The sequence below is a fragment of the Saccostrea echinata genome, unplaced genomic scaffold, assembly GCF_033153115.1.
Source record: "Saccostrea echinata isolate AGI-Se365-2 ecotype Australia unplaced genomic scaffold, CSIRO_AGI_Sech_v1 ptg000054l, whole genome shotgun sequence".
Lineage (NCBI taxonomy): Eukaryota > Metazoa > Mollusca > Bivalvia > Ostreida > Ostreidae > Saccostrea > Saccostrea echinata.
The window spans coordinates 62,730,919-62,748,374 of record NW_026889803.1 but is presented as its reverse complement, the minus strand read 5'-3'; the positions used below and the strand labels follow the sequence as shown (position 1 = coordinate 62,748,374).

The 17,456-nt window shown below is 33.9% G+C and overlaps 3 protein-coding genes across 4 annotated transcripts; 2 read left to right on the top strand and 1 right to left on the bottom strand.

Moving 5' to 3' along the window:
* Positions 1 to 1,819: 1,819 nt before the first annotated feature.
* Positions 1,820 to 4,436, bottom strand: LOC133205767 (G protein-activated inward rectifier potassium channel 4-like). 2 transcript variants are annotated; one of them, XM_061341635.1, is made up of 2 exons: positions 2,863 to 4,436; positions 1,820 to 2,487 (listed from the first exon to the last, which is right to left on the bottom strand). In XM_061341635.1, exons 1-2 carry the CDS (start codon positions 4,107 to 4,109, stop codon positions 2,391 to 2,393), a joined length of 1,344 nt encoding a protein of 447 aa, XP_061197619.1. In that variant the 5' UTR covers positions 4,110 to 4,436; the 3' UTR covers positions 1,820 to 2,390. The 2 variants fall into 2 exon arrangements, with proteins under 2 accessions (XP_061197619.1, XP_061197620.1); XM_061341636.1 differs by having other exon boundaries at positions 2,412 to 2,487; positions 2,858 to 4,436.
* A 6,138-nt stretch (positions 4,437 to 10,574) lies between these two features.
* LOC133172196 (G protein-activated inward rectifier potassium channel 3-like) lies at positions 10,575 to 12,347 on the top strand. The gene is made up of 2 exons (XM_061307043.1): positions 10,575 to 11,200; positions 11,321 to 12,347. The coding sequence occupies exons 1-2, from the start codon at positions 10,589 to 10,591 to the stop codon at positions 12,221 to 12,223; spliced, it is 1,515 nt and encodes a 504-aa protein (XP_061163027.1). The 5' UTR covers positions 10,575 to 10,588; the 3' UTR covers positions 12,224 to 12,347.
* Positions 12,348 to 13,094: 747 nt separating this feature from the next.
* Positions 13,095 to 16,687, top strand: LOC133172198 (collagen alpha-1(XIX) chain-like). Its single transcript, XM_061307046.1, has 9 exons — positions 13,095 to 13,273; positions 14,121 to 14,200; positions 14,384 to 14,437; positions 14,517 to 14,663; positions 14,779 to 14,813; positions 14,947 to 15,178; positions 15,636 to 15,670; positions 15,829 to 15,877; positions 16,475 to 16,687. The coding sequence occupies exons 1-9, from the start codon at positions 13,185 to 13,187 to the stop codon at positions 16,612 to 16,614; spliced, it is 861 nt and encodes a 286-aa protein (XP_061163030.1). The 5' UTR covers positions 13,095 to 13,184; the 3' UTR covers positions 16,615 to 16,687.
* Positions 16,688 to 17,456: the final 769 nt, after the last annotated feature.

The following is a 17,456-nucleotide window of genomic DNA, read 5'->3' as shown; positions in this document are numbered from 1 at the left end:
TCTAAGAAAATGTAATAAACAGAAAGAAGATGTGTGAACAAGGCGTTCGAAGTGCCTACAGTGCAACAAACAAGAAGTGAAAAATAAAATCTCAATTATATCAACATTTTCTTTGATATTTCATCTAACATTAAAGTATACATGTACCTTATGTAAAATCTCAAACAATTTACAAAAATCTCACAAAGACTGAAATTATTAGCCTATGAAATAGCATATTCACACTAAAGAGGACAAAAAGGATCATTTTCTCATACTTTAACAAAATTTTTCGATTTGAGTGGGTGTTCGCTCCATTTTTTTGAAAGTTTATCCTAAAAGTTCGCATAAAAATATATAATTTTTGGTTTACAAAAACATGGAGCAAAGACCCACTATACCTTAAAAGTACTCTTTTATGACAAAGCATTCGCATCTTTCCGAGAAATACTTGAAGTCCATTAAATCAAGGGGCATATCACAAACATGATTTAAATGCTACAATTCATAAAGAGCTGTGTACCGCAGTGGTTAGCGTGTTAGTCTCAAATCAGAATGATACTTCGGATTTTTATTGCTAGGGTTCGAATCCCACTAATACCATTTTATTTTTTAATAAAAGAATAACTTTTTTTCGAGATCTCTTTTTCTCAGAAAAGTTCTGTTGATGATAAGTTCATAAATTTCAATAATGAGAACTTTACTTTAAATACTTAATTCACAAATTGAATACGATTTTTTTTAAATATCTGAAGCTATAGGCATTCTGCACGCCTTGTTCACCCATCTTCTTCAATGTTTTGTAGATGAATATGGAATGTATTTCACTCGTGAGAATATAAAAAAAAATCCTGTTCCACGAGTGAAATAAATTCCATATTCATCTACAAAACATTGAATATTCTCTATGAATCTGCTTGAACAACATGAACAAAGAAATGCATCCATCAGCAACAGTTCTTTCTTTAAAACACTTTTGTTTTAGAAAAAAATGTACCGTGTATTATTAATAAAAATTCTACAACTCATGATTTTGTTCTTTGGGATTAATTGTCTCTCTTATTAAAGGGTCATTCCACCTGAAATGGTGAAAAATGTGCACTGCTTACAAAAATACATTAAAGATCAACAGAATGTACCTGGTAAACAAATTTTGTACGACTCTAAATTAAATTGTTGGAAGGGTGTCTCTTGTGACCCATGAGGACTTTTAATGCTATCTTCCTTATATAATAATGCATTATAATCAACTTGAAGATTTTCGTTAGAAATTAATTTATCTTAGTTATTATTATTTATTTAGTTATTTATTTTTTAGCATACATCAATCAGAATTTTAACATAAATCAAAAATCATTTTTAAAAAATATGCAAAATTTTGTACCGCATAGGCGTCGAAACCAGGGGCTGGGGGAAGTTTTAGCCCTCTCCCCCACTTTATTGCAAAGATAGACATAATCTAGACATTGCAAATTGGGGTTTAACCCCCCCCCCCCCCAAAAAAAAGTTTTTTGTTGTTGTTGGTTTAGCCATCCCCCCCCCTCCCCCCACACACACTTTCAATTTGCTTCCGACGCCTATGTACCGTATAACTTGAACAGATTATCAGCATTCTATTTGTTACTAAAAATGATTTAGATTTATGAATATATAAATTTTGATACATGTACAATTAATGCATATGCTTATTGAGAAATTCAAAATTATGTGTACTAAATATAGTTTTGCAATTCTCAATAGTACCTGTCCACCTGTTTCTACATAAGTAAGCTTGGAAGCTTTTTAATGTGTTGGATATCTCCATCAATAGAAAAAACGCTAACAAATTACTAGTGCCACATCAGTTTCAAACTTTTATTGAGTTTATTTGTTAAGACAACTATAATCAAGATGACTTTACGTAGTACAAACGGATATATACACAGAGACATCTATCTCCCTTCAGTCGGCGTACATGGTTTTATGAAAGTTTGGATTTCTTCCATTAATTCATTGTAGAATTATCCAGGGATGAAACTTGAAAAATGAGTTGTGTTATTTAATTTTAAGACTTCGTGCATATATTCGTCTTATTACAAGATGTTACAAAAAATTACAAAATTTACATTTTAAACATTTTTCTTTCAATTCAAAGCTTTATTTTTACATCGAACATATATTAAATTTTTTGACGTAAAAAAAAATATGCGATAAATTAAAAGACTTAATTTGGACGCTATTTTCCGAGTTTCATCCCACTAGGACTTACAGAAAAAGAAAAAAATAACAGAACTACTTTGCACCAAATTACACATATACAACTACTTGTAATTTGAAATTTCAATGCTTGCTTCGTACCGATTTCATCAAGAAAAATGTACATTTGTACTTGAATTTGTAATTAGAATGAAGAATTATGCTTTTCACTGGTATCATTTATAGACATTCAGGATGCGCCCCATTTCTAGATGCTGAGAGTAAAATCCACCAAATGACAATGGCGCTCTGCTATGTCGGTATGACCGCGGTCTAAAAAGAAAAAAAGAACCTAATTATATATAAACATATGTTTTTTTTTCCACATTTTTAAATATTATTGTAACCATAAAATAATAAGAATACGAGGTCTTCCTCTGTGTTGATTCTTCACGCAGTGTATATTGTGTCGTTTTCTACAATTCATTGAATTCTATAATTGCAGAAACGGACACAATAAGCCTCGCGTGATATATTGCTGGCACGTCACAAAATCGTCTAACAATTCCTGTTAAAGAGTGAATACCTGGCAACATCGAATTTGTTAAAAGGATAAAAATAAAAACGAAGAAAAAAAACCTCAAAATAATTTAAGTGAACAATTCAAGTGATTATACATGCTATTAAGTAATGTTAAACATACCTTACCGTCGATCAGATGTCTTGCCAGAGTTAGGTGGTTCCTCTGTTGTCATTGGGGTCAATATTTGACTCTGGGATCTCCTAAATAGTCCACTGCTGTCTGTTCCCGTGGCACGAGTGTCTGGCTGACCGGTTATCCCGTAAATCTCTGCAAGCTGCTTCCCGCTGCATTTGGGTGTTGGGGTGGGGACAGTTTCGTTGAATTTCGCAAAATTGGCTCTCCATTGCCCATTATCATTATCAAAATCGATCATATTCACAAAGCGATTACCCCAAAGGATATCTCTCGAAGAGTAGGAAGTCCGAGCTTGGCAAATTTCGCCTGTTGCTTCAATTGTGCCCTCTAAGATGATAATGATTTCAAATGTATTGGACAACATTTGATCAAATGTCAACTCATACAATGGACTATGTTCGTTTATCTTGTGTCTTAAAATGAGGGGCCACATCATGAAGACACGGTCGTGCATCTCATGGGCTTCAAATTCCATCTGTTGTTGGTATAAAGGATAGACAACTCCCTCCTTTGACACTTTCTCACTGACGAAGATTCCAAACGATGACGTGTCCACAAGGTGAGACTTCCGCATGTCCCCAACTCGTATTTCCAGGCAAAGTTCTCCATTCTCTTTACAGATACAAACTTTTTCACTGAACATGAGAGTGTGTCGTCTGTGTTTGGGTCTAGATAATTTTACCAACAAGAAGCCCACTAGCAGAGTTTCCAGGAGGAAGCCAACGGTGATCTGAACAAAAACTAACAGCACACTACCGCTGCAGGACGTATTGGGGTAAAAGGTTCCATACCCGATTGTCGTTTGTGTCTCGATGGAGAAGAGTATAAGGTCTGCAAAGGTTTTCGCCCTCTCTACACAAGGGACCCAGCTAGGATTGTTCAGGTTATCAAAGTCACCGTGTGCTTTTGCCAAAATAAACCAAATCAGCGCAAAAATAAAATAAACAACTAGAAAAGTGAGCACAAATACTAAAATCGCCCAGCGCCATTTCAGATCTATCAAGGTTTGAAATAAGTCTAGGACGAACGAGCGACGCTCGGAATGGGACAGTCCTTTATAGGTTACGCGGTATTTCCCGGTTTTCTTGACCAAAGCTGGTCGCCCGAGTTGGTAGCCTTTCCGCAGCTTAGTGATGAGGGATGTGTCATCTCCAGACGACGAAGGAAATTCCACTAGCTGCTCTCCGTCGTCTGACTTCTTTTTATGCAATTGTAGGTTAGAAAGGGACTTCAACATGTTGATTTGTAGAATAAAAAAGGTGTTTTCTTCAGACGTTTTAAAGACGTCCTTCCACTGCAAATTCTATCTCATATTTGAGTTCTCACTTGTCTTGCCAAAATATCTATTTAATGTCTTTCTGGACAGAGTTAAGATTACTGCACTTCAACCAATCAGATTGCAGAGGGATTGTCTCTAGTCCCCAGAAAGACAAATGTCCTTAATCGGCCGTCGATGATTATTCTGACAGATGAATTATGATCGAATTTGATGGACGATCGGAGCATGTCTTGAGGAATGTGATGGCATAGCCATTGTTTCTGGGCTGCCTCCGGGCTGTGTTGTAAGGTATTGCTGAGGGCCACCTTGGTCTTGTAATGGACTATCACCTTGTGTACGAAATAAAAAAAAAAAACACGATTACATGAAAATAGTGTTATCATGATATACGGTTTACAAGATTTAAAGCATAATCACATAATAACTAAAGGGATGGAACTTAAAGAATAAACTCTCTGTAGCCACAAACTGATAATGCAGAAATATTAAAGTTCAAGAGACTACGAGCAATTTTGTTACTTATTTAATCAGAAGGGACCACTCCATGTTTGACTTTGTTCACTAGATATTTGAATTACAATTTAAAGATCGATTTTGTTTTCTGTGTACAGTCACACAAAATAACACAACATTAATATGAGTAAAGAATTTTTTCATCCCTTTATTTCACTTACCCGGAGCATTTAGCAATTGAACCCCTCTGTCTGTCTGTCTGTCTGTAATTAAAGCGTTTTCGGTCATTGTCCTTCACAATTTCTGCATAGAAAATTCTTTTTCTTTTGTAATTAAAGGACGGTAGGTTAATTTCTTGAATTAAAATATAACCTATTTTAACTTTTGATACATATACTATATGTGTGGTATATCAGAGATTGGGATTTTGAATTCTTAGAGATTGTAAAAGAATTTAGCCACCTGGGTGAAAGAAGGGGAGAAATTGGAATTCATTTTCACAAGTTAAGATTATTTTAATATTTCACTATCATTATTAGGAAATAGGATAAATTAATGCTGATAAAAACATCAATGAATGACGACTTGAAATATTTGTTGGAAACCTGTTGGGAACGAATGGTTTGGAATTTTACCTCGATATTTTTTTTTTCGGTGAATTTAAAACCATTTAATTGAATATTATCTTAAAAGAATACATTTTGTACTTGTACTAACATTTTTAAAGAACATATTTTAAACACATTTTTGCAGTTTTTCGTTTCATTGTTTTTAATGTTGCAGGAAACATTACCGGAGCATTTTAGTAAGTAAGTGAAATTCCGTTGTAAAAGTTTGTATTTATAAATAATCACCTTAACATGATTTTTAAATAAATGAAAAGCAGAAAAAGAAATCTTTTATTCAAAATATTTATTATTGAAAAGATAAACGTCCTTTATGAATTTTCATTTGAATTTGGAAATGATAACCCGTAAAATATTTTGTAGCGTTATCATTTTCATCTATATTTTTAGAATCAGTCATTCATAAGTGTAATGAACATTAGTAGGGAATCGCTTAGGCTTCTTAAATTCATTTGTATAACAGTTCTGGTGACATTTGAATAAATTATAATCTTTAGTCAAAGCTATCCTCATTTGATTTTTTTAAAAAAGCAAACAAACGTGACACAAAACATTATCATCAAGGCCTTGACCAATAATTTCACAGACTCCTTGTATTAAACATTTTTAGTCTGTCAGAAATTCATCTCTTCCTTAGTGCGTACTTTTACGAATATTTCCGATTTCTACTCTTCCCCAATGTGCTGCTGATCAAGATACTGAACGAAACTATAAAATGTTAGCGATTATCATGAAAGCTTGTAGGGAAAAATGTCTTTTTAGACGTCAATACTAGTATAAGATTTGAAGTCTAAATCTGATAAATTCACGTATGATAATGAGAGTTTGTCCATTTTTTTTCCTGCATTGCTGGTTTGTTTCGAAGTTAAACATTAATCCTTTTGATAAACAATAAGTAAGATGACCTTTTTATAAAAAAAAAATCTTTTTAGACCTCTCCATCTTAAGCCTAAAAATTATGAAGATCGTTCAAGAAGGCTCAGTCTATACATACCCCCTTCCTTTTTAGGGGCTCCCAGAATTTTGCCTCACCTAAATTAAGGGAGAAGCTGCAACTGTAAAGGAAAAAACGAAATGTCAAAACAGACGATGTACACTTTGAGAGAGCCTCGCCCCGTCTTACAAGTATACGTTAAAGGGGAATAAATTGTTATAGAACTAGATCTTAATTTTACAACGAAAAAATCCCCCCCCCACACACACATAAAACCTCCAAAAAACCATGTTGGAGGAAAATCAAACTCAGTATATAGTGTGCTTTTGATTTTATGACACCTGACGGTACGTTTAGGGCGTAAAAATGAAAACAAGTAAAAAATTCCAAAACAAATGAACAATCTTATTTTTTGTATTTGATGAGTGCGACAGTAATAATTTTTGACGGCTTATACTAGACGTCAACGTTTAAGCTACTTTCTAGATTTTTCCTGACAGTTTCTTTGATTTCACAAATTAGATACACCATAAAACCTTAATTTGTCGCCGAAAGCTGGACAAGACGGATGATAGAGGTAGAATCAATCGGTATCAATGTGTCAACTGTCCATTAATTATGGACGTCGTAAAAATATATCCATGGTGCTTTTTATGGCGTGTTTTGGCCAGGATTCCTGCAAGTCACGTGGTCTGGAATCTCCGTTTGCGGCAGACGATGCCGCCAGCTTGCGGCGATATACGCCGTTTTATTGGAATATTATCGATGGACAGGTGGATTGATTATTGGTCCCCGAGCACCTGAACAACAATCAATACTGGATTTTTGTAGGCATAGTAACCAAAATTGTTAGGGTACTAAACTTGTAAATATAACTGGCCTATTTATAAAGAGTTACCAACATTATATTAAATATTATGCAGATCTTTCACATATAACTTTATTTTCATTTTTACAAAAGATGTGAAATTTATAATGAATTTTAGAAGTTTTAAGTTTTAAGCCAGGAGTTTTGTTTGTAAATGTATTCATGAACTGGTTTTGTACCCTTTGTAATAATTTTATCAAATGAATACTAGAATCCTCCAAGTGTGTGAAACAAGGTGACTTTTCTTAAAGTAGGGTTTAAAAAGATTAAACTTCAGACAACTTCTTTCCGTACCAGTAAAATGACAGGAATATAGTGAACACTTAAGATGGGGTAAATGTAGAGACTCAGAAGTAATTCTAATTCGGAATAAAAGTGTCTGTGGTAGTAAACTGAGATGTATACAGTATGCTAATACAAAGAGTATGTAAATTTGGCGGGGACCTAAGCTTGGACACTCTTTATTTTCTGAAGGAAAAAGTAAAATTTGATGTCATAACATAAGGATGAAAAAATTCAAACAATTGACTTTAGTATATACGTATATGTAAGCTTTATAGAGGCTATCAACTAAAAATTAATCTTATCACAATAGGTTCAATACATTTTTAAATATAAAAGTATTTCATTCTTCTGAGTCGCGCTGAAAGGGGATGAAAAAAAAATGAAGCCATTTCTTGCATGTATGTAAGAAGTCCTTGGTGTTTGCTTTTGTGACTGGACGTATTGTGTATTTTTTGTGAACCTGAATACATTAGGTAATCTAATGACAGGTCGCTATGATTAATAATAAGATTTCTTTCTAATGGTCAAGATCCCACATCCATCACTTCGGCCATAAACTGGCCTATACTGTCAAGGAGAATTTCGCGCCATCGTAGATGACCATGCGTCTTTTGTAGAATATGGCTTAACACTTTGATGTGGTGTTCACACCGTCATATACAATGCTCTTTTTAAAGTCACCTAAAATGTGTTAACAAACTGTACAAGTTATGTTGGACTATTAATGTTGCACCATGTGTGTTTTCGGACCGTCAAAGAGTGCGGAATGCTACTTAATTCGGTTTTTTCATACTTTAAGTTTTGTTTTTAGATCCATTGTAAACATTGTTTATGATTTTTCTGTGGTCATGGACACTACAATGTAATTTAATGAATCAGAGATGATAATGACCAATAATGAACACAATTATTTATTATTTCAGTGTGTAATAACTGCTGACATTATGAATGACCCCGTCCTTAGTCAGGTGCTTATCACTACAAGTCAACCATATCACGAGCGGGCTTTAGAAGTAAATGTCTCGAAAACAAAATCGTTGTATTCAGAAACGTTAGTAACAATAAATGGTATTTCAATAATAAATCTATAGAGGTTGTAGATCTTTTTTTTTTTTTGTATTTAGGTTTTGTTAATCTTTAATGGTAAATTTTTAATTACCCAGAGACAATTGTCTGTGCAGGGACGCAAAGCAATGTCTGATCATAAATCCTCCATGAAAGAATTATACTTCTTTGGCGTTTTTTTTTTGGACACATATGTTTGTTGCATTTTCAACTATGGGTGTAAAATTTGGGGTGTGCATAAAAGTCATGTCGGAAAAAGCATCTAGATTTTTTAAAGGTATATTTTCTTTGGTTGCGCAAATCAACAAATGCAACTATGCTGTATTATGAAACTGGCCGTATACATTAATTTTGTTTTATGTCTTTAATTTATTTAGAATGTCACTTACCGATTCAAGATAAAACAACTCTTTACTTCATTATGCATATATTTATTTATATAATAAATGTACAAAGAAAATTTAAAGGGCAGAACTGGGCAAAGTATACCAAGGACAGTTTGAATATGTTAGGCATAATTGGATCAAAACTTTTTAACCCAAGTGAGTGTTTACCTATAATAAAACATAGAATTAGTGATTATTGTTTACATTTACTTTTGAGTAACATGAACATCGAAGTTATATAAACATCCGGTTGATAATTTCTGTATGCAGTACTATCTAGAGAAAGTAATACTAAAAAAAATTATAAGAAGCAAATAACAAAAATACGATATCTTCACATAATCAACGTCTATCTACAGAAGCTTAAGACATTGGAATTTCCCAAGGAATGATATACGTTGTAAAACGTGTGCATAAATTGAGGATGAATACCACTTTGTACTTATATTTGCCCCTTCTTCACTGATTATAGTCAAAATATTATTAAAAAGTACTTTTGGAAAAAAAACTCTGTTTAAATTTGTTCAATTATTAAGTGTCAATAAAGTAAAAGAGCTATGTAACCTAGGAAAATATATTTGTTAGTCATTGGAACTTCGTAGTCACATGTATGCCAATATGTTATTCTCCAAATCTGTTTAAGGACATACGCAACGTAGTTTGAACTTTATTGTCTTTTTCCCTGGAGTTGAAGAGTTCCAATGCTTAAAGGAACTGTGTGCTACATTTTAATGTCTATATATGCTGTTGTACATTTCCTCTAAAACAAGTGTGGATAAACAAAACATCTAAAATATATGTTTAGTAATATTTGTATATTTTTCATTGAATTTTTGTATATTTTTCTTTGAATTATGCAAGAATTTTCATTAATTAATATCTTTTCAAAACCCCTGGTAATGCATACTGATTTTTGTCTACGAACATCTGATGACACTATAATCTTAAATTAAGAATATCTTGAAAAATTATCAGTTGGTAAGGTACGTTGCGTATGTCCTTAACCTGTTAAATACAAGTATACTTTACTGTAAAATTTGCACAATATATAATATGTATCTTATGAGTATGCCATAAGATTGTATGTCTTGAGCAATAATTGAGTCACCCGGTTTTATTTAATTATCCTATTATGGGTAAAAAAACACAATGCGGACTAACTTACATTTAAATTTTAAAGAATCAATTAGAGGTGCTGAATACATTGTTGTTGTAAGCTTTATGTTGCAAAAAGTAAGGCGACAGTTTCTCAAATGTCCTTTGCCATTACTCATTTAAAATTCATTGTAATTTTAATATTGACATTCACTGTCTTTTTGACTTTAAACAAACCCAGGCAAGTAACTGATATTTAATGATTTGGTCTGGCAAGCGTTTAATTTACATGTTTGTAAAATCTCAAAAAGTAACATATGGCATGAAAAATGTGCATGCTTTGTACATGCGTTTTAAACAATACGGATAGATTCTGTAATTCGGTCAATCTCATTCATTCAGAGATCAATATTTCAGGATAATTGATTAATTGCCAATCGGTTTCTTTTATCTTGTCATCGATGGATAAAAGACATTGAAACTAATGGAGTTGCTAGCGCTTTGCTTGACAGATTTTTCGCCATAGTCCCGTAACATGTAATGATGCGTTGTGCCCCTTGGGTTACCAGAAACACTTGTTTATTTTTTTCTTGATTGTGATTTATTGGTGATTAAACTAATCAACAAGAAAATATACCATTAATTATAATGTCACACTCAGACCACCAAGTTCAAAAAAGAAATAAGAGACTTCGCCATTGTAATTTTACATTGATACAGTAAAGATGTCTACAACAGAGAAAGTCGAAGAAAAACTCAGCAAGTTGCCGTTCGTGAATTATGTCAAACAAAGATTTAACCTGGGTGAATACAACCCCGAAGACAAACGCAGAGCAATCGTACAGAAATCTGGCCATTATAGGGTGAAATATACAGGACTGAAAGAATATCGTGCCAAGTTCCTCCAAGATCTATACATCACTCTCATAGACTTGAAATGGCGATACGCGCTTGCCGTGCTTTTCAACGTTCATCTTTTATCTTATTTCTTTTTTGCTATTATGTGGTACTGGATGATGTTCAATCACGGAGATTTCGACCACGTCAACGATCCGAAGTGGGAATCCTGTGTCAATGGCGTCAACAGCTTCGCTGATGCTATGCTATTTTCAATAGAAACCCAGACGACAATCGGATACGGTTTTGCCTATCCTAACACAGACTGTGGTGGCGCTCTCCCCCTGCTTTTTGTACAGATCACTGTTGGCATATTTCTAGAAAATGTTCTGCTTGGTTTTATTTTTGTAAAATTTGCTCAGCCCAAGCGTCGTCGAAAGACCATCATGTTCAGCAAATTTGCATGCGTTTCACAAGAGGAAGGGGATCTTTGTCTACAAGTAAGTTTTTCTTGATAATTGTGAACAGAGACGCTTATATAAATCGGTTACCAAACAATTTTTGAATTATTTCTACACATTAAAAAAAAAACTAAATCGTTTGTTTGCTTTCTGTTGTAGATACGAGTTGGAGACATGCGACAGAGTCACCTTATTGATGCCAAGGTACACGGAATCCTCATCAAAAGACACGTGACCCGAGAGGGTGTAGCATATCCCCTGTTTCAGCATGACGTCCATTTCCAGGCCAACAACATGGGGGAAACAATAATGCTAATGTGGCCGCTCATTCTCAATCATAAAATTACCAAGGACAGTCCTTTTTGGGCCATAAAACCCTCCGACTTGTCGTCAGAGGAATATGAACTTGTTGTTTGTATAGAGGGGACTCTTGAAACAACTGGCGAGTTCTGCCAGGCTAGAACGTCATACTTACCTTCAGAAATCCTCTGGGGTCATCGATTTGATCGTATTGAAGAATTCGATGCAGGAAATGGTAGATGGGAAATTGACTTCTCCGGGTTTAACGATGTTGTATACATTACTAACATCAGACATAGCGCCAAAGAGCTGAATCCCTACCGAGAATTTAGAATGTCAAAGGACGAAAGGGAGACAACTGAAGGAAAAAGTATGTCCATAAGTCTGCAGTCCGTGGCCTATGATCTACCACCCGAGTATCCTAGCGCCTCTAATTCTACAGAATATCAAAAAGCCGGGAGCCCAAAACTTCTAACCCGGGGGCTTAGTCAGATGGACGAATTGGAACGAAGTAGACTATCTCTTGAAATGGAAGGAGAGAAACGTGAAAAAGAATTATCTGAAATACAAGCCAATGGCAAAACTACGACACCAGAAGCAAAAGAAACTACAACGGAAGAGCAAACCCCAGTGGATCATGATCTAGGGGACGGGGAACCGATAATTAATGATCCGCCCGAATCTGATGTCTCTGATGTCGACACTATCGGACATGATGACGCAGAGGAGGAGGAAAACTTCCATGACGTGGCTTCTTCGTGATGGCGGGAAACACTGACTTTCGGTTCTAGAATTAACTAAGAATTTTAGCTTTATTTCAAGCGGATCGTATTTGTACATGTAAATTATACATGCATCCAGTAATCTACAAATAAAACAATCTTGTAACAAATATTCACAAGAAAAAAAAAATCTATAAAATTACGTTATCTTTTGTGATTTTTGATAGATAAATGCTGAAAAGACGCATAAATATTAAAAATGAATTATGTATTCAAAGTACAATAAAGCAACTAGACAATATTTCAATTTATTGCAAAGGAGGATATAATGATGATATTAGATATACTTTCGGTGAAACCTTATAACCATGAGTGGAGAGAGAGAGGGATATTTTTTTTCAAATCATTCAGAAGCACACTGAAATATCCATGGAAACTGTAAATCAATACTATTAGTATAGAAGACAGTTCTATTGCACTTCTAATCGCCTAAAGTATTTCACTATATGTGTATTCTGTTTTGCTCCCTGTTTTAATGGCCAACAAGTGAATACTTTCCAAGCTTGCTCGAAATAGAAACTTCAATAATTATGAATGAGTAAACGGAATAGTTACTACAAATGATTTGTGCGCATGTTTTCCTGAAATAGTGGGGGGACAACCAAACTCGAGGATCATTCTGAAGTATCTGACTCATGATATTATAACTAAACAAGGAATTAAAAACTACACTTGATCTATACGGGGTCAGAGTGTGCACCTGTGAATGTTAATTAGGTAATCCTATCCTACGTCATTTAACAAATTACATGATTTACCTGTCAGTTAAATTCCGGCTAAAGTGTTTGAAAGATGAGACTTTTCTTTCGACTTTTTTTTTTTTTTTTTTTTTTGGTAAAGATAAAAAATATTGAAGAAAAATGTGTTTGAAAATGGCTTTAACGTGAACTGGTAATAAGGTGCATTGTGTATTTGGATGAACCTACGCCTGTTATTGAAACATGGTCCTAAGAACTAAGCTAAATCTGATATTTTGGATACATCTTGTACTGTTGTTTATTGACGGTCAATGTCAACTAAATCTCAGAAGGTAAGGAATAGTCTAGATATAAAAAGGGACATATGATGTTTATTTTTTTCTATATGGGAAATGAAATCAAAGTTAAAAACTAGAAAATATTGAAACACATATGGTTTATTAACATCACTTCCGTTTTCCAAAAGCGGTCATCTTTCTCCGAATGTGTGAGCTATTGACTGCTGTTGAGTTCTGTATGGGCAGGTAAATTGTTTATCTTTTTACAAAGGTGTTGAATTTGAAACTATGTTATAAACAAACTATCACAGTTGTGAATTCAACAGAAACTCGGCCATTTCATTAACGAAAATGGCCGAGTAGTTACTATTGCAAGAAAAGTCACATGTTGATTTGTTAAATAAAAAAAAATGATAATAAAAACATAATAGTACATTAACTTTGAAAAATAAGTATATGTAAAAAATTATCTTTTTAGATAACCAGCCGCCAGCTTTTAATTTTTTTTTTAAAAATTATATCGTATTATTTTAAAAGTCTTCTTTTTATATTTACCCAATGCTGTTGAGGTAGATTTCTAAACTGAAAAAAATTAATTGAATTCTCAACACGTGAATCATATGTATATATGGACTTCTCCAGACCGTGCTGAGATACCAATTTCTTTACTGATCAAACAAATCGTAAAAAATTAAATACATGTATATACTTCGACAGTCAATCCAAATAACAAACATCCCAGTTTTCAAAATGATACTGCGTTTCAAATTTAAGAAATTGCTTTTCTTATTGACGATTTTGATCAGGAAGGCCCCTAGCTGTTCCATTAATATGCGTGAAAAAAAAAAAAAGAAATATTATACGGTCGGAGATTTCAGCAATTTTTTTTTTAATTCAACAGAGTGAATTGCCAGTGGTACTCTAGAGAATGGATCACGAGGAATAACTGGCGTAGTACTGGACAATGTGAAATCCCTATCAGTCAGTATATTGAAAGAAACTGATAATGGTCTTAGAGGATGTATATCAAATACAATTTTCTTTATCACAAGCTGTTATTATTTTAATAGGAGAAATTCAAAACTATTGAAAAAGAAGGCGAGTGTTAAAGACATTTTCAATTAAAAAAAAAAGAAGATACTTGTCTTTTAATGTCTTGGTTAGGAGCATGGGAATCTTCTGGGCCAGTGGGACCTAAAGGTGACAAAGGAGAGCAAGGTATTATGGATAATTAATGCTAAAACATGCCTAGATGAAAACACATGGGGATTTCCTACTGCTAGGTTTATTATTCCAGGCAATCCTGGAATGCCCGGACTGAGTATAACGAGGTCAATTCAAGGACGAAAGGGGGAACCCGGAGAAAGAGGACCTCCCGGAAATCCAGGGGGAAAAGGGGAGTGGGGTCAAAAAGGGGATCCCGGAAATCCCTCCTTTATAAGCGGTACATGATTGTTTAATCTAATTCTGTACATCGATCAGCAACTCAAATTCCTAGTCCAGCTTTGAGATTTTATTTTGAATCGCCATTGTCTTCGACATTTATTATCTTTTTTCAGAAAGAGAATTTAAAATTCTTCAGGATCAAGTTAATGTAAGTAAATTAATTAATTTACTTTAAAATGTTTCATATACATGTATTTTTGTAATATGAATGGTTATATTGATTATCAGTTATTGATTAATTTTTGGAAATCCTTGTTTCGTCACGATCACACACATAAAAGAAACTTAAGAAGAAAACAAACATCGATGATTCTAAAGCTCAGGGGCCAAAGGGCGATAGAGGTCATAAAGGTGACACAGGTCAAAAAGGTCAACGTGGAGAGAAGGGCGAGCCAAGTAAATGGAATGATAGAATTTCAAAGGGAGAGAAAGGTGAACCAGGAGCCATTGGCCCAGTGGGACCCCAGGGACCTAAAGGAGAGCCAACAGAAAGCGTACCAGCAATACTGACGGGTATCACCAAACACAGAGACAAGAACTAAGGATTCTCATATCTGAATTTGCTAAATATACTTCGAGTAATCAATTCACCCCCAGAAGTGATAAAAATAATCCGATTTCTCATAAAAAATTAATTCTAAAAATCATGTGTTCTTTTCGTCAAACAGTTGACAAGAGACACATCGGTTTTTTGGGGGCAGACTTAATTAACGTTTTTTTTAAATTTTTGTTTAATTCAGTGCAATATATATATACGTATGTATTGTTCTGGCAAGGCAAAAAGATATTTTAATTTTTCAATTACATGTATGACTCCTTCAATGTAGAAAATGCTGAAAATGGCATCTCACTATAAACATTAAACACTCTTTTTAAAAAACCAAAATGAACTGAAGTTAGATCAACATTATACCGAGAAAGGCTTTTCTTTTACATGTAATTGTAAAAAGGAATATTTTATATTCTGCAGCTGAAGATGTAACCGACATACTGAACCGAATCCAAGTAAGAAGTTAAACTAGTTATGAGAATACTAGCCATTTATTTTGTAAGGATGATCTCATTTAGATATACAAAACAAAAATATTGGAATTATGTAATTAATTAAAGTTTAATACATGAAGGTTGTGTGGATTTTAAACGTTTCTATCCTTTAAATGTAGATACTTGAAAGAAAAATGAAAGAGTGCTCGTGTGGAAAACTTCCAACAGGTAAAGTGAAACGAACCTTATCAGTGAAAAAAAGAATTGTTATTTAATCTTGTAGTGTAATGCATAGTATTTACAGCTACCAGGTAATTTCAAAGTTTTCATTATGAAAAGATGTTCAATCATTTTTATAGAAAGAACGACAGGCACTTGTTTCATATTCTGAAGTTTTCATTCTGAAATGTCTGGCTTTAACGTACAATATAAGCCAAATCGGAAGTTGATGTATTTTCTGTAGTCTTAGAATGTGTTGAGACAATTTTCAAGGAATAAATGAGTGGTTTACAATAAAGAGGCCCGACGGTGGACGTCTGAAACGATTTAATAGAAAAGAAAAAAGTCTCTGGAAGCGAATATTGTCTTGTAAAAATAGGTTAATGATTGATAAATTCATAAAACACGAGTTTCAAGTGAGGGTGTCTGAAATTGAGCTGCATGCCTTGTAGATAGAGAAAGGAGTGGGCCCCCTGTATACGAAGAAGTGCTTGTCGATTATTTTAGCTTACCCGCATTGCAAGTATTTTGGACTTCACGGTTCCTTCTTTTTTAAATCAGGATATTTTACAAAACATAAGTAAATTCTTGTTCTTAAATTTCCAGTGAACATGACCGTTTCTCCTCCACCACTTCCGGTTGGTGACTCTCTTCGCCAGAAGTTGCTGAATGAATTGAGAATCAGCAATGACGGTGAATGTGTCAGTTACGCTCTACAGTACTACAGCAAATGTTCGGAGAAATAATGATCAAAAGAAATATTGTAAAAATGTCATATATTGTGTAGAATGTCAATACATGTTTACAATTAAACATAAAACAAGGTAAGATGCATTCTCATTACTCTGTCTGTGGTTATACTGGTATATACAAAGTGTGAGAATAGGTTTCTTTGTTATGCAACAGAGCACAACATATATGTAATATTGTCAACACCTACATTTAACAATCCATCAGTTTACTTATGTTGTCTTTCCGTCAGTTTCTGAAGGATTTATTTTTGTTAAAAATGGAAGGGTCTACAGGACAATATTTCACAGTCAAGACTATTCCGTGTTCGACACATCCTTTTGACTTTGTCTATAACTGATCTACAATGTAGTAGACTCAAAGTCATGATTCACCCTTTGGCCGTAACCATCCTTATTGCACAGTATGGGTTTCCATAATACATACATTACAAAATAATGACTGAAACAAAAAAGAAATATCCCAATGTATCTTTAACATAGTGAATCAGTTTTGCCAACAGAAAAAAAGTAATTTTTAAACGTGTGATCTTTCATTAAATTTGTGTACTGCTTTTTAACTGAGTGTAATTTGAAGTTAATCACTGAAATTGAGTATGTAATAGAGAATGCGGTCTGCTTTCTCAATTCTTTTGCCAAAATTCGCCAAACGTCTCAACATCTTGCTAATTGGGCACAACTAATTGTATGTATCACATTACAGAAAACACTTTTATGTTAGCGCCGAATCAAGTGAAGAGGTTGACATATAGGATACGAGAAGTGGGTGTTCCTTTGAAAATGGTGACTAAAAGTGGAATGCTCTCTGCATTATACATACATGTATACATACTATAGTA

What these genes read in the sequence shown, in the direction of transcription:
- LOC133205767 (XM_061341635.1), bottom strand. Translation starts at nt 4,109, where the DNA reads ATGTTGAAGTCCCTTTCTAACCTACAATTGCATAAAAAGAAGTCAGAC. An exon ending in GGCAAGACATCTGATCGACG is followed by an intron (nt 2,488 to 2,862) that starts GTAAGGTATGTT and finishes TTTTCTTTTTAG; the next exon opens with ACCGCGGTCATACCGACATA.
- LOC133172198 (XM_061307046.1), top strand. Translation starts at nt 13,185, where the DNA reads ATGGTCCTAAGAACTAAGCTAAATCTGATATTTTGGATACATCTTGTA. An exon ending in TTCTTCAGGATCAAGTTAAT is followed by an intron (nt 14,814 to 14,946) that starts GTAAGTAAATTA and finishes CACACATAAAAG; the next exon opens with AAACTTAAGAAGAAAACAAA. An exon ending in GTGTGGAAAACTTCCAACAG is followed by an intron (nt 15,878 to 16,474) that starts GTAAAGTGAAAC and finishes TTAAATTTCCAG; the next exon opens with TGAACATGACCGTTTCTCCT.
- LOC133172196 (XM_061307043.1), top strand. Translation starts at nt 10,589, where the DNA reads ATGTCTACAACAGAGAAAGTCGAAGAAAAACTCAGCAAGTTGCCGTTC. An exon ending in AAGGGGATCTTTGTCTACAA is followed by an intron (nt 11,201 to 11,320) that starts GTAAGTTTTTCT and finishes TTTCTGTTGTAG; the next exon opens with ATACGAGTTGGAGACATGCG.